This window comes from Lemur catta, chromosome 16 (assembly GCF_020740605.2).
Source record: "Lemur catta isolate mLemCat1 chromosome 16, mLemCat1.pri, whole genome shotgun sequence".
Lineage (NCBI taxonomy): Eukaryota > Metazoa > Chordata > Mammalia > Primates > Lemuridae > Lemur > Lemur catta.
The window spans coordinates 5,422,196-5,435,891 of NC_059143.1; the positions used below are offsets into that span (position 1 = coordinate 5,422,196).

Genomic DNA, 13,696 nt, shown 5'->3' on the forward strand with positions numbered 1-13,696 from the left:
TATCCATTTTATCTAGTCAAACTTCATCATTTTATAGAGAACTAATTAAATGTCAGAAAGGTTAAATAGTTTACTCAGAGCCCACAATCATACAGATAGAATGTTAATTGTCCTGTTACAACTACGCTGAACATTTATGGATTAACTACTATAAATGGAGATTATCAGTGTTTACAGTAGACTTTTTCCTAATATGCATTTTATTGCCTCCAAATGTTCTTTAAAACATTAATTTGAATATGAATAAAGGGATAGACTTTTTTTAAAATGTAGGAAAAGGATCATACTTTTTATTGTCCACTATGAAATAAACTGTAACATCCCAGACTGCTGTCCTCAGGGAAGGCCCAGTAGAAGCTCTCTCTCCTGCACTCTCTCTCTCTGGCTCAGGATCTCACAGTCCTCCCATAGTACCAGTCAGCAGTTCCCATCAGTAACTCTCAGGCAGGGACCTGCTGCAGATGTCTCACTCCTGAAAGCATTTAGCTTCCATGGCGTAGGCTTTAGATAATGGCAAAGTGGGATTACTCTATGCAAAGGTTGACTGAGAGCACACATTATTTAAGAGTTTTTTGAAAACTTATTTAAAATGTGAATGACTTGATTCTTGCAAGATAGTTTGCTGCGTTACTAGAAAGCATGATGTATTAATAATTTGCCCTGGCAGTCTCAATATGTTCTCCCATTTACAATCCTGCAGTCCTGTCCACTCTCAAATCAGTTGCCAAGCCTAGGGTTCAGAGCAAAGCACGCTATTAATGCCATCCTGGAATGCATTTGGCGTTAGGGCATTACTGCAACCGGCGTACAGGAATGCGATAGCGGATGATATGTAGCATGATATGTGATCTCTGACATTCCTTATAATTCTTCTATTCTCATCTCCTTTTTTTCCTTTCTATTTCAATTACTTTGAGCAGCATCAAGAAAAAATTACCAATCCACCAAAATGAGTAAGTCCCCCTGTGAAGCCATGAAATGCTTACTCTACACGATGCCATTTCATGCTTCTACATCCTAAACTCTGACCATTTTCTCCTCCGGGAAAAATGTCAAGTTTAGGTGTCAATAGCTCTCATTACCAACTAATTACTAGAACTTGAGTTAGAAAAGCTAACAAAACCTAACTGAGTTTACAGTTTGTTTTAGGAAAGAACTTAAAACAAACAAAAAAGTGACAAGATGCTAACACCCCACCTCATGAGGTCTTTGTACATGCACCGATTTCATTTTTGTTTGTCCTCCTTTCACGTGCCCCTCACTCCAACCTCTCCTGACACCCATTCCCCTTCTGACTCAGCTGCTCTCTGCCAACAGACTGGCCCACCCTGAAGGGAGCCTCCCAGACCTCACCATGATAAATCTGACTGCCAGCCTGGAGAAGCCGGAGGTAAGGAAGTTGGCTGAGCCCAGGGAGGAGAAGCCCGAGGGATACTCTGAAAAGGCCGAGAAGGGTGAGCTTGGGAAAGACAGCGAGGAGTCAGAAGATGGAGAGGAAGAGGAGGAGTCAGAGGAGGAGGAAGAAACGTCAGGTAATCGACCCACTACCAGCAGTTGCTCAGAAAATGCAGCCTGCCAGGCTGAGTGAGTGAAGGAAACACTGACTTGCCCTGAAAGGATATATATGTATTAGACCAAGTCCACGAGATAAAAATTGGAGTATTTTTCTTTTGGTTGCTACAGTTATAATATTCTTGTTCCAATTGCTCCAGTAATTTTCTCTCAATTCTGACTGAGGAGAAGAGAGCAGACGGCTGGTTATCAATAACTGGCCTCCCAGTAGGGCTCTGTCCGGACACTCGTGGGGTGTGGCTCTGACCATGTGCTCAGGTGCAAGCCTCTGGCAGGAGCATTGCCCACCAGAAGTAGAAACAAGTCATGCTGCAAAATCTCTGAAAGTTCTAGACATCACTTTTACAAACGCATTCTCCAGAAGCTGTTGTGAGACTTTTCCAGGAAACCAGTAAGAATATATTTCTAGTTCTGTCCTAAATCTTAAGGACATGGGCAATGGGGGAGAAAATTAGCAATTGGATAATTATCATTTCAAGCAAACTCCTAGAGATGTTTTTGTCATCCTTGTTCATTCCTTATTCTTTAGGCTCTTTTTTTTCCTACTTTTCTTTCTAGCCTTGAAATAATGTTTTAATAGGACATGATGAGAATTGAATACTTTTGGTGATCAGGAAATGTTATGTGACAGGGAATATAAAAGGCAGAGATCTTAGCCTGTTTAGCAGTTACCACAAAGTATGGGAGAAACTAGAGAGCATGACCTCTGGGGTGATGTTTTGGGGCTGTGACATTAAGATGCTGCATTTGTCTTTGTTGGTCCTCTGTGCTTTACAAAAGTAAAAAGTTAAAAAAGCAGCATGAGGTAGAAGATCCCTTCAAAGGCAAGCTTCCTCAAAGCCTGGTCCCCTTCTCCTGCTCATCTCAGAGCATCTAAGGAGAGGACCAGAAATGCTCTCTGCATGTCTGAGCAATGGACATTCCTCGGTGTAAAGGGGAAAGCCCAGCTCTATGAGACCAAGTGATTAAGACTAGGATTTTGTTATACTGCTTTGAGATGGGTTTTCATCTTTACTAACAGGATCTCACCAAAAATTGCACTGCACTTTGTTCTCTCACTCCCTCGTGTACGTGCCATCTGTGCCATCTACACCTCTAAATCATGCTCATTTATTACCTAAACCTTTGTACTGACTATTCTCTGAGTCACTCGGTAAATACAGTAGTCCCACCTTGTCCTAGAGGGATATGTTCCAAGACTCCCAGGGGATGCCTGAAACCATGGATAGTACAGATACAGCAGGCATGAATTTCTTTTTCCTTCTACACAATTTCACAAATAGAAGATTTGTTCTTACCATAGATCTTAGCAACCTCAGCATACATTTTTTTTTCCTTATAGTCAAGAACTTTACTATTCACTAAAAGGAAGCTCTTTATGGCTTCTCTTTGACATATCCAAATTGCCAGCATCACTACTCTTTCACTTTGGGACCATTAGTAAGAAAAATAAAGTTAACTTGAACACAACCACTGCAATACCACAACAGTTGATCTGATTACCGAGATGACTACTAAGTGACTAATGGGCAGGCAGTGTAGACAGCACGGTCATGCTGGACAAAGGGATGATTCACATCTCAGGGGGGCAGGGCAGAGATTTCATCACACTACTCAGAACAGTGTGCATTTTCAAACTTCTCAATTGTTTATTTCTGGAATTTTCCATTTAATATTTTTGAACTATGGTTGGTTGACTGTGGGTAACTGAAACCTCAGAAAGCAAAACTGGATAAGGGGGACTACGGCAGCATATTTCACTGTTCAAGTCTCATCATGCCCTAGTAAAACATTATTGCAAGTCTGGGAAGAAAAGTAGGAAAAAGAACCTAACAGCTTTTAGAACCAAATACGGTAACTGTTACAACTACCCAAGCCAGGTAAAGAAGCTACTTAAGGAGATATTTAGGTCCAGCCTAGTCTTATGAACTTTTATCTCCCAACATGAGGACGTGCTGATAATGCAAAATGGTCCTCTTGTAACTTTCAATCAAATCAGCCAGCACAGTTCGTCTAGACAGAAGCATGACCCCTGTACCTAGCACAAGGTGGAAAGAAGAGTGACATATTTGATTAAAAATTATGATTAGAATGAATCTGACCATGTTTCATGAAACTGTATATTGGGTCATTCGGATACTTTGTGTCCATTTTTCGTTCTGACAAGGAGCAGGCTATTCCACCTGTGCGGAGTTCTGAATGGCATTTCAGGAACACTGGAGGGCTTTATCCACTCACTGGTCAAACTCTGTCAAAGGAGACTGGCCACTTATTAAAGTGCTATTTTGGCAACTGATGTCATCTAGAGAGAGCTCAGGTTACTTAATATTTTCAGAAAATTAGGGGATTATAGCTCATGTTAAGAGTGAACAAGGCCAAAATTCTTTACACTAATTTAATTAAAAGGTGGATAAAAGTAGCCTTATCCCTCAGTTTATGATACGTGTGTCATCCTGACTTGGGATTCTTAGACCACCCTTAGTCCAGATTTTGTTATACACTGTAAATTTTTTGAAGCTTCTCATTCCAACTTGAAAGTTATAAGGTATGCTTTAAATAATAATACAAAAAAATTTTATGCTCTTTGGTGTACTTGCTGTTTTGCAGATTTAAGGAACAAATGGCATCTGGTGATTGACCGCCTCACTGTGCTATTCTTAAAATTCCTGGAGTATTTTCACAAGCTGCAGGTGTTCATGTGGTGGATTTTGGAGTTGCACATCATCAAAATCGTTTCATCATATATTATCTGGGTTTCTGTGAAAGAGGCAAGTGAGCATTTGTCCCATCATCAGGCCAAATAGAACCATAGAGGGTCATCATTTTCCTTTTCCAACTGTCCATGATGTTTTTTTAATGTGATGCCCGTTACACTGAGGTATAAAGGCTCCAAGGCAGGCATATATGCTTTGACTTACAGAAAAGCTGAAAGGCAGTGAGTGGGACTGAGAAAAAGGAAAGACACCAGGAGAGAAAGAGGCTCATGGCTGAGTTTCTAACTGGCTTGCTCATATTACAAAGGTTATTTGTTTTCATGTAGTTCTTAGTGGAAGTGTATGAGAGCAAGTGGCTTTTCTGTGCTTGCGTATGGGAATCGATCTCCCTAAATTCTCTTTGAGAAAAGTAATAACCATCCCAGTTTATGTTATCAAACAATAAGCTTAGGTTCTGGAATCTAATAAAATGTTCAGTAAAGCTCATCTTATTTATTATTGGATTTTTCAAATTTTTTTATGTTTTTATTGTTGGATTTTTGAGACAAGATACAGAGTCTTTAACAGTGTACTGTGTTGCACTTCTATTTCCTTGTCTATAAAAAAAGAGTCATCATCCAGCCAATAATTATTTAATACTTATTGTGGAGAAATTTAGCTTTCTTTTAATTTGTTCAACAAAAAATTTTGCATACTTCTAATTTCCCTGGACTATTTTTGAGTTGTTTACAATTCAAAGAGTTTCACAGTCAGGAAACTACTGCTTATAATCTTTAAAAAGTTAAATAATAGGAAAATATTACAACTACAATACTACAAACCTAAAATGATTCATAAATAGGTAACTAAAGGATAAGCTTTAATTTGAGCTCTATAGTCTAAACTAGAACCTTCTCCCATTTCATACAAACTATCTGAAATGGATAGGTGACCCTTTCCAGGTGGAAACAAAAAAGGAAATCACCCTGTGAGATTTGTGGTAGAATGTGACATATGCTTAATTGTTAAGTAACTAAGCCTATATATGAATAAAAGCCAAAATCTAGCCTAGTATGTACATTAATTGAGAGCAAAAATGTTTAAGCATTTTAACTACATAGGTGAATTGACCAATTCAGATGAAATTTGAGGGTCAGAATATTAAAGAGAAATGGAAAAGAACAAGAGAAGGCATTTGGCAAAAAAATGAGCAAAGACCATTTCTGAATTAACCAAATCTAATGTACAGATGACTTCTGATTACATGAGAAGTCATGTAATGATGGCAGATTTGTGAAGGCATATTAAAACAATTTAATGATGGGAGAGGGCATTAGATAAAAGAGAAATTAGAGTCAGGCAAGAAAATTCACTATCTGAAATCCATCCTAGAGAGTTCAAAAACAGAGTTAAATGACACACTTTCTTACAGATCCTAAACAAAAGGCAAACATAACTCTTTCAATCATCCTAAATGAATCTCGAGAATGTAGTCTCATGAGTAGACTAGCACGTAAATAAAGGACTGTGATCTAGTTACCTTGTTACCCCAGTAGAAAAAGGGTGTTTCATAGAATACAACCAGTTCCTTCTCTGTGATGTGTCAGACATTCAGATTTCCGTTCCTAATTCCATCTCTCTCACGTCTGACTTACAAACGTGTCAGGGACTCATGAAGCAGAGACATTCTGCTTCTGCTGCTGCTAGCATCTACCAAATCCCATTTCTATAAGATCGTTTTTAACCACCTGTGTTGCAAGGGATGTCATCTCACTGACGTGAGGGTGAGTAACTGCACAACCCTTAAAGCCGGCGCTGCTCACATCTGCCCCTCTCCACACCTGCTGTGGGCTCTGGGCTCTGGCTCTTTCTGATGGAACAGGTGCACAGAGTGATCTCTTCAGAGAAGCCTAATCATCAAAACAACTTCAGACCTTCATTGTCCCCTTAAAATGCATCCTGCAGGAAAACTTTTTTCTGTGCCGGGAACGCAGCACACTTTCTGATCATTCTCAGGTAACACAAAGTCCTATAGGGACTTTCCATAGCAAGCAAAACCTCACTTCATTAATTAAAATTGTGCAGCCACAGAGAACCAGCACAACTCGAGTCTCTTCCCAGGTAGAATCTTCTTCCTTTCTCACCTGCACCTTGTCCCCTCTAATTGCTGACTTCTCTAGGACCCTCCCGCTGGAGCACAGACTTGCAGACTCAGGGCCAGAGGGATGGGGACATTCTCACATGGCCTGTGCTATCCCACAGTGGCCTCGCGCTCTGGGCTGGCAGCGGGTAAACCTACCCCTGCTCTCACGGAGTCTCCTCTGCGGGTGCCCAGCAGCCACTGGCTGTCACCAGCACCCAGCCCCTGGTGTTCTGGTATCTGCTCCTGTGGGCTCTGCCGAGGAGTCCCGTCACCCTTCCAGGCAGCCCTCCTGAACTGTCTCGGGGCAGCCCAGGCTCTCCGTCCCTCCCAGGTCAGGCCCCAGGGCCACTCTCACACAGGCCCTGCCCTGCTGGTGCACACAGAGCCCAGCACAGCAAGTCCCTGGGCCCTGCCACCAGGGCCCCCATCTCTTCACCCCAAGGATTCTCTGGGTGAAAGCTGGACATCACTACCCACACTCTGTGCCCAAGCTCCACAGCACACAGGGCACCTCCAAGCAGGCCCCTTGCAGCTCCTCACTGGGGCTTTGAGGGAAGGACATTCTCCTCTGAGACTCCCCACCCACCCCGGGGTCTTGGCACGGGGCCAGGCAGACCACAGCCCCTCCCCACAGAGAGACTCTTCAGGAGTTGTGGCAACACAATTTGGATTCAAACATCCTTATCCAAGGCCTCAGGAATGGTGCTTGTTTTCATGAACTTTGGAGTCATCTCTCCCACAAATATTAATATTAAATCTTTTCAAAGTTATCATCATGAGGTATCTGAGGAAGAACAAGCGACTGGGAAAGAAATTGTCAGAGAAACCTTTATTTTACATCAGCATCTCTTACTGAGGAGTGACACCACATTGAAATAACCTAGATTTAAATATATATGTGTTTATATATAAAAAAACACATTGTCTTCCCCTTTTTTTAATACACAAATACTTCTATAATTTCAAAAGGTTGCTGGAGAGCTCTGTGAGATGGAGTTATTCCTTGAGGAAAGAGGTCATGCTTTATCTCTGTTGATGTCCTCAGCTCCTCCAGGGGCCCGGCCAACTGGAGAAGGTCCACATTTCCTAACTAAATAAAGGAAGCAAATAAAAGAACTTTGCAAATTTGAGATTTCTCCTAGATGTTAGTTGGCTTTATTATGATTATTATTATTATTTTCACTGCCACTGAGCAGTCATTTAGCCTTTATTCTGCACTCACAGTAGACCGAATGCTCACGCGGTGCTGGACGCTGGGGCAAAGCTTGAAAGACGCATTTCTTAGCTCAGTTCACACTGCCTGATGTGAATAGCTGGTAAATAAAACCCACAGTGTCATTAACTGCTGGTTAGAGGTGCCCACAGGGAGCTCTCACTCCACAGGGAGGGGTATGTCCTGCAGGGGGTCACACCCTGCAGGTGACAACTACAGCTGTGGGTTCCCTGAGAGGGGCAGGCCAGGGAGACCCTCTGTTGTTAGAGGACCTTTCTCTCGAGGAAGTGCCCTCAGCCTCACAAGTCTATGTTCAGATAAGATGATAATTTGTGTAAAAGCGCTTTGTTAGGAAGGTATAGTGACATAAAATTGTTTCTAAAAATTCCCTGATAATAAGAATCACTGGGAAACTTGTTATATACATGAATCAGCACCTATTTCCCTAGAAATTCTAATTCTTCAGGTATTGCATGGGGCCCAGCTATTTTTCTTCTTTTTTTTTTTTAAATGAACTTTCCATGAGATTCTTACCAGGAAAATGATGAGACTGTGGTCTTTTTAGATGATGACACTGCGCTAGAGCACTCTTTGGAACCAGACTGAGGCTGCCCCTGGCTTGCTGCTTGCATTGAACAAAGTATCCTACTTCTCTGAGCAACAATTTTTCTTTGTAAAATGATAAAAATAAAAATATCCACCTCACAGAGGCTCTTCAGCCCTTTTATGCAGCTCCCCTAGGATCTTGGGTACTGGAGAGGCTTGCCTTGTCCTTGACAGGCTCCCGTCTCTTGTCCCCGCCATCGGCAAGCTTGCTTTCTGCTGGCCTCTGCCCACTGCTTTGGCCGTTTCTTTCCGTCTCGTCCACAGCCTCCTCCTTCTCGTCCCACCAGCCTTGGGAGTGCTGCTCAGGCTCTGTCCACAGCCTGCTCTCACCTGTCTAGACTCTGCGAGGGGAGCTCCCAAGCTCTCTGGTTCAGTTGCCCTCTACGTGCCATGAGTCCTCAATCTGTGCCTTCACCTCAGTACTCTCTTTGAACTCCAGACCCTACGTCCAAGTGACAACTGGACACGACCCCACTTCTTGTGTGTCCCAAAAGCACCTTCAACTAATTATCCCTGCCTCTACATCAGTTCCCTCTTTAGATTATTCTTACAGATTCCCAACTTTTCCCTTAATCTTTTCTCCTTCTAATGTGTGGAATCATAATGCAGCCGGGATAATCTTCCCAGAGTGTGACTGTGATCATGTTAATCTTCTACTGGAAACCTTGCAACAGCTCTCTCTGGTCCCCATGGTAACGGGTAAGACCCTTATGACCTGGCCTGGACCACTTCACCATTGCCGTCCCTAGACCTAGGACACCTGGTGGACTTTAAAGTCCTCTGTGAGGTTTCAGGCCACACTTCTCTCACATCGAACCGCTCACTTCTCCGAGGATGTGCAACCCCGTGCTCTCCCTTGCCTGGAAGGCCTAGGACCTGCGATTCCTTCTGCCTTTCTATTTCCTATTTACTCTTTAGGTCTCAGTTTAAATCTGACCTCCTCCGGGCAGTCTTCCCTACCCCGAGGCTAGATGACTCAGCTGTGCGCTCCCATGACAACTTATTCTTGCCATTGTGTTGTTGTGGACAAATTATGTACTTCTCATTGCATTGTCCTCTGTGCTTCCAGAAGGCAGGAAATCCTCATGGGATGTGTTACTTTGGACCTAGTTAGAACTTAATGAGCTTATTATCTTTTCCTCTCTTTCCCCATTGCTCAAAAATTAAAAATACTACATGAATTAATTGTACTGTTTTTATACTCAGTGCCTTAAATACATAAAAGAAATAACAAAGAGACTTAATTTCACAGTATCTTTAATAGGATTGGCTTTTTAATGTCCAAAACGACATGACACTTGCTAATGGATAAGAAAGAAGAATCAATTAGCTACTCAAAATATATTTAATATAACATTTATTATGTTTGTGAGTGCTTATAGTTTACAGAGCACTTCCACGCACAGTATTTCTTTTATCCTCCATTAATTCTGTAAGGCAGCTCTTCCTACGTAATATTTCAGCACTTAATTCTCAGAGAGCTCCCTTGCCTTGGACAATGACAAGTAGTTGAATAGAAGAGTAGCAGGTAACAAATAGAATTAAATACTGTCATGAAATCTCCACATATTCTTGTTTTATAGTTTTATAAGCCAAATAGGTAACCACACCTCTTAGAGGCCACAGTGCTTAACACTTGGTACATGTTCAGTTTTATCAATTGAGTGCATGCTGTAATTTCCACCTGGTAATATTAACTGTCCCTGGGATATTATTTTAACAATATTCAGAATAAATGAGTATTTCAACATCTGAATAAGATGGCAGTGCTTTTGTACTGTTCAAAGAACTATTACCTGTAGAGAATTGCTTGAAATGGGGAGACATCTTGCCTGATCAGTAAAGTCACACGTAACGCAAAGCCAACATGTTCAAGCTGAAGTCATTGCCCACCCTCCTCGAACCAGCTCCCTCTCAGCATTGCCTGTCTCAGTAATGGCACTGTTGGCCACTCAGCCCTCACACAGAAACCTGGGAGTCACTCCTTGTGCTTTCTCCCTTAAACCCCTCCCCGGTACCACCAAACCAATCAATCATCAGTCCAGCTAATTTCACTTCCCCTCTCAAATGCCGGCTTCCTCTCACTCTCTCCTGGGCTACTGCAGCAGCACGTGCGCTGGTTTCCTGACATCGCATCTAATCCGCACAGTGCAACCCTCCTTTCCTCAGTTACATTTGTCTCAGTCAGATGCAAACCTTACCTGCACACCCCCCAGTGCAATGCCCTCTGTGGCTCTCTGTTTTCTGAAGAATGGGTTCCTGTGCCACATGGTGTGAAAATGCCCAGCCTCACTTCCTGCTGCACTTCGCACTTTCCACTCTAAACTTTCCAGGTGTTTGTAGTCACCTGTCCCCACCATGCTTGCTCAGGTGTCCTTTACCTAGAATGCACTTCCCACCTTTCTTGCTTGGCCTGGCTCAGCTCAGGCACCGTCTCTTCCTGAAAATGTTTCCTGAACCTCCGCATTAGACTAAGGACCTTTCTGGGTGCTCTCACGGGGGCCTGCCCACATCTGCAGCTTAGCCATTGCTACATTGTATTGACTACCTAGTTATATGTCTGTCTTCCATACAAGCCATAATGTCCTGAAAGGGTGAGACCATAAATCACTTACCTTAGTACCCCCAGCACCTAGAGCAATGCCTTAGGAACTCAATCAACCTTTGCTGAACTGAGTAATTCAAGCCATCCTGTTTTGTGGGTGTTATGCCATGTTATATATTTTTGTCCCCATTTCTGATTTTATGTTTTCAGGTGTCTCTGTTCAACTATGTGTTTTTGATTTCTTGGGCTTTTGCTCTGCCGTATGCAAAGCTACGCCGTCTGGCTTCAAGCGTCTGCACTGTCTGGACGTGTGTGATCATCGTCTGCAAAATGTTGTACCAGCTCCAAACCATTAAGCCTGAGAACTTTTCTGTTAACTGTACCTTGGTGAGCCTCAATGATGGGGGAATATTCCTGACTGCCCTTTAGGGAAGTGAGGCAGATATGTGGGGAACCTGCATCTCCAAGCACATTCTGTCTAGCTTGTGAGTCACTTCATCCAGGTTGCATATGTTCCAGCCCTGAGTGCTGTACCTAATCTCCTCTCATACTGGGATTTCCCCCTTGAAATGGGCCTTTCCTTCCCCAATCCCACCAATGTCCCTTTGCTCAAAGCTGAAGGAGAATGATCCGAACTCTCCTAATCTGTGAAGCTATTTGTTACTCCATTTTCTCTTCTTTTCAGCCAAATGAAAATCAAACAAACATACCCCTTCAGGACCTGAACAAGTCTCTACTCTACAATGCTTCCATTGACCCGACAGAGTGGGTTGGCCTGAGGAAGTCTTCTCCTTTGCTCGTCTACCTGAGGGTAATGGCTGTACTGTGCTTATTTTGAGCCTCCACATGGTCATAGTTTGGAATCCTTTTCCTTGAGACTGTTAATATCACATATGATAGTAACCTCATCTTCTCATGTGGCATTTGGAATCACCTTTGCAACAAATTCTAAATGTTAAAATCAGTCCTGCATTATGCTGGGGACAAAATGTCCACGTTGTCTGAGATTAGTTGAATAAAATATGACAAAAACCTTTACTGGAACATTTTGTAACCATTACAAGATGGAGGTCAATGGGTGCATTAGAATTAAAGCATGTCTAAAATATACTGTTCAGTTAAGAAAAAAAAGCAGATCTCAAAACACAGTGCATAGTATGATCTCTTCTAGACACAAAGAAAAATATTGGGTAACATATACCAAATGGTCAATAGTGATGATTTCTGAGAACTGGATATAGCATTACAAGAAATTTTTGCCATCTAAATTCTGTTTCTCAATAATTTTTAATGAAGAACATATATTACATTCAGAAGTAATAAACCATATCTCAGCAAAAGAAACTTTGATTGCAAATAGTCATACAATCATAATGAAAACAATATACTTCAGATTTTTCACATTTACTTTGATGGATAAGCTGAGCAGTCCTAACTGTATTACACTGGTAATGCACTTAGCAATAAAAAACGTTTATGCTCAGCAGCTGGGATTTTGAAATGTATACACATCCCACTTTCTTTGGGCAGTTCCTAGTTTTTCCTCATGTGGTAGAATCTTTTGTCATGGTATCTGCCATAAATAGCTATTATAAGTATAAAACAAAATGATATTTGAAAAGGGTGATTAGAATAGTGTCAGGCACCTATGGTTCTGCGAATATTGACCATTTTTATTATCACTACTGTAATCACTGTTATTATTTTACTGTCATCAGCATGCTTCTCAATTTACTGTTCTCTCTAGCCAGATTTCAGGGTATTCAAAAATTTCCCGCTAACTAGCTTCCCACTCTCCAGCTTGGTGTGTCTCCAGCATGTTTCTCTACTGTTTCCCACTTCTAGCTGCAAACAGTTTGGACTACTCTCCTCAGATAATGGGAAACTGCTTCCTTTGTGGTGTGTGGTATGTGGTGTGTGGTGTGTACTTTTTGAGGAATAGGAATGAGAAGCAGCAGTCTTATGTCTAGATCCTAGTGCCATAGAAATTAGCCACTTACATAGTGGAGGTAACTCCACAATAAATACGATAAGGAAAATGAACACTGAGCTCAAAATTATATTTAATAAAGCTGGGATTTTATAAAACATTATCATTTTAGACATCAAGAATTAAATATGATGATTTGTTTTGGGGATTGCTTGAAGTTACCGAATCATAAAGTATTAGGTGTACACAGCTGTGTGTCTTGCTCTGCAGAATAATCTCTTGATGCTGGCTATTCTGGCCTTTGAAGTCACAATTTACCGCCATCAGGAATACTATCGAGGCCGAAACAACCTTACAGCGCCTGTGTCTAAAACTATCTTTCATGACATTACAAGACTACATCTAGATGATGGACTTATTAATTGTGCCAAATACTTCATAAATTACTTCTTCTACAAATTTGGTCTGGAGGTGAGTTTCCATGCTGACATGTTATATTTTTTCTTTCCATGAAAATTCAAATAACTACCTTTAGCCATTTGGCCATGGGAGCTTTGTTATACATCTCCTGGCCATGGTTACTGCCTCTTCAGGATTGACAGAGAGTGTTTCCGCTGATGGGTTGACTGGGCTTGGCTGAAAGTTTTCCAAGAGCAGGTGCCAACCCTCCCCCACCCTCCCCCACCTCCTGCAGCAGTGTGCTCCCCTCTGGATCTCGAGAGCCATTTAAACATGTGGACGTCAGTTGTCATGTTAACTTATTAAGAATAAAATATTATTAACTTTCTTTCTTTTTGTGCATCCTGAAAGTGTAACCTGCAGCCAGAATGGACTGTTTTAGTCTGAAATGGTTGTGGTTTATTTCTCAGTAGAATGAATTTGGAACCATGTTTTATGAGAAGATCGTAGTTGTTTTCTTTATCGTTTGAAGTGGCTATTATAACAGTAACATTTTTCCCTTAGTCAGTTTTTCCCTTAGAAGTAATCTGAGCGG

The 13,696-nt window shown here is 41.8% G+C and overlaps 1 protein-coding gene across 2 annotated transcripts in view; it reads left to right on the forward strand.

Moving 5' to 3' along the window:
- PIEZO2 (piezo type mechanosensitive ion channel component 2) overlaps positions 1-13,696 on the forward strand; it is a 441,466-nt gene that overhangs the window by 342,723 nt on the left and 85,047 nt on the right. The window contains exons 19-24 of one of the 2 annotated variants that reach the window (XM_045527221.1): positions 921-953; positions 1,318-1,532; positions 4,180-4,340; positions 10,983-11,159; positions 11,458-11,583; positions 12,973-13,173. In XM_045527221.1, coding sequence (XP_045383177.1) covers positions 921-953; positions 1,318-1,532; positions 4,180-4,340; positions 10,983-11,159; positions 11,458-11,583; positions 12,973-13,173 — 913 coding nt within the window. The remainder of the gene's footprint in view (positions 1-920; positions 954-1,317; positions 1,533-4,179; positions 4,341-10,982; positions 11,160-11,457; positions 11,584-12,972; positions 13,174-13,696) is intronic. The other variant, XM_045527222.1, reaches the window with a different exon arrangement.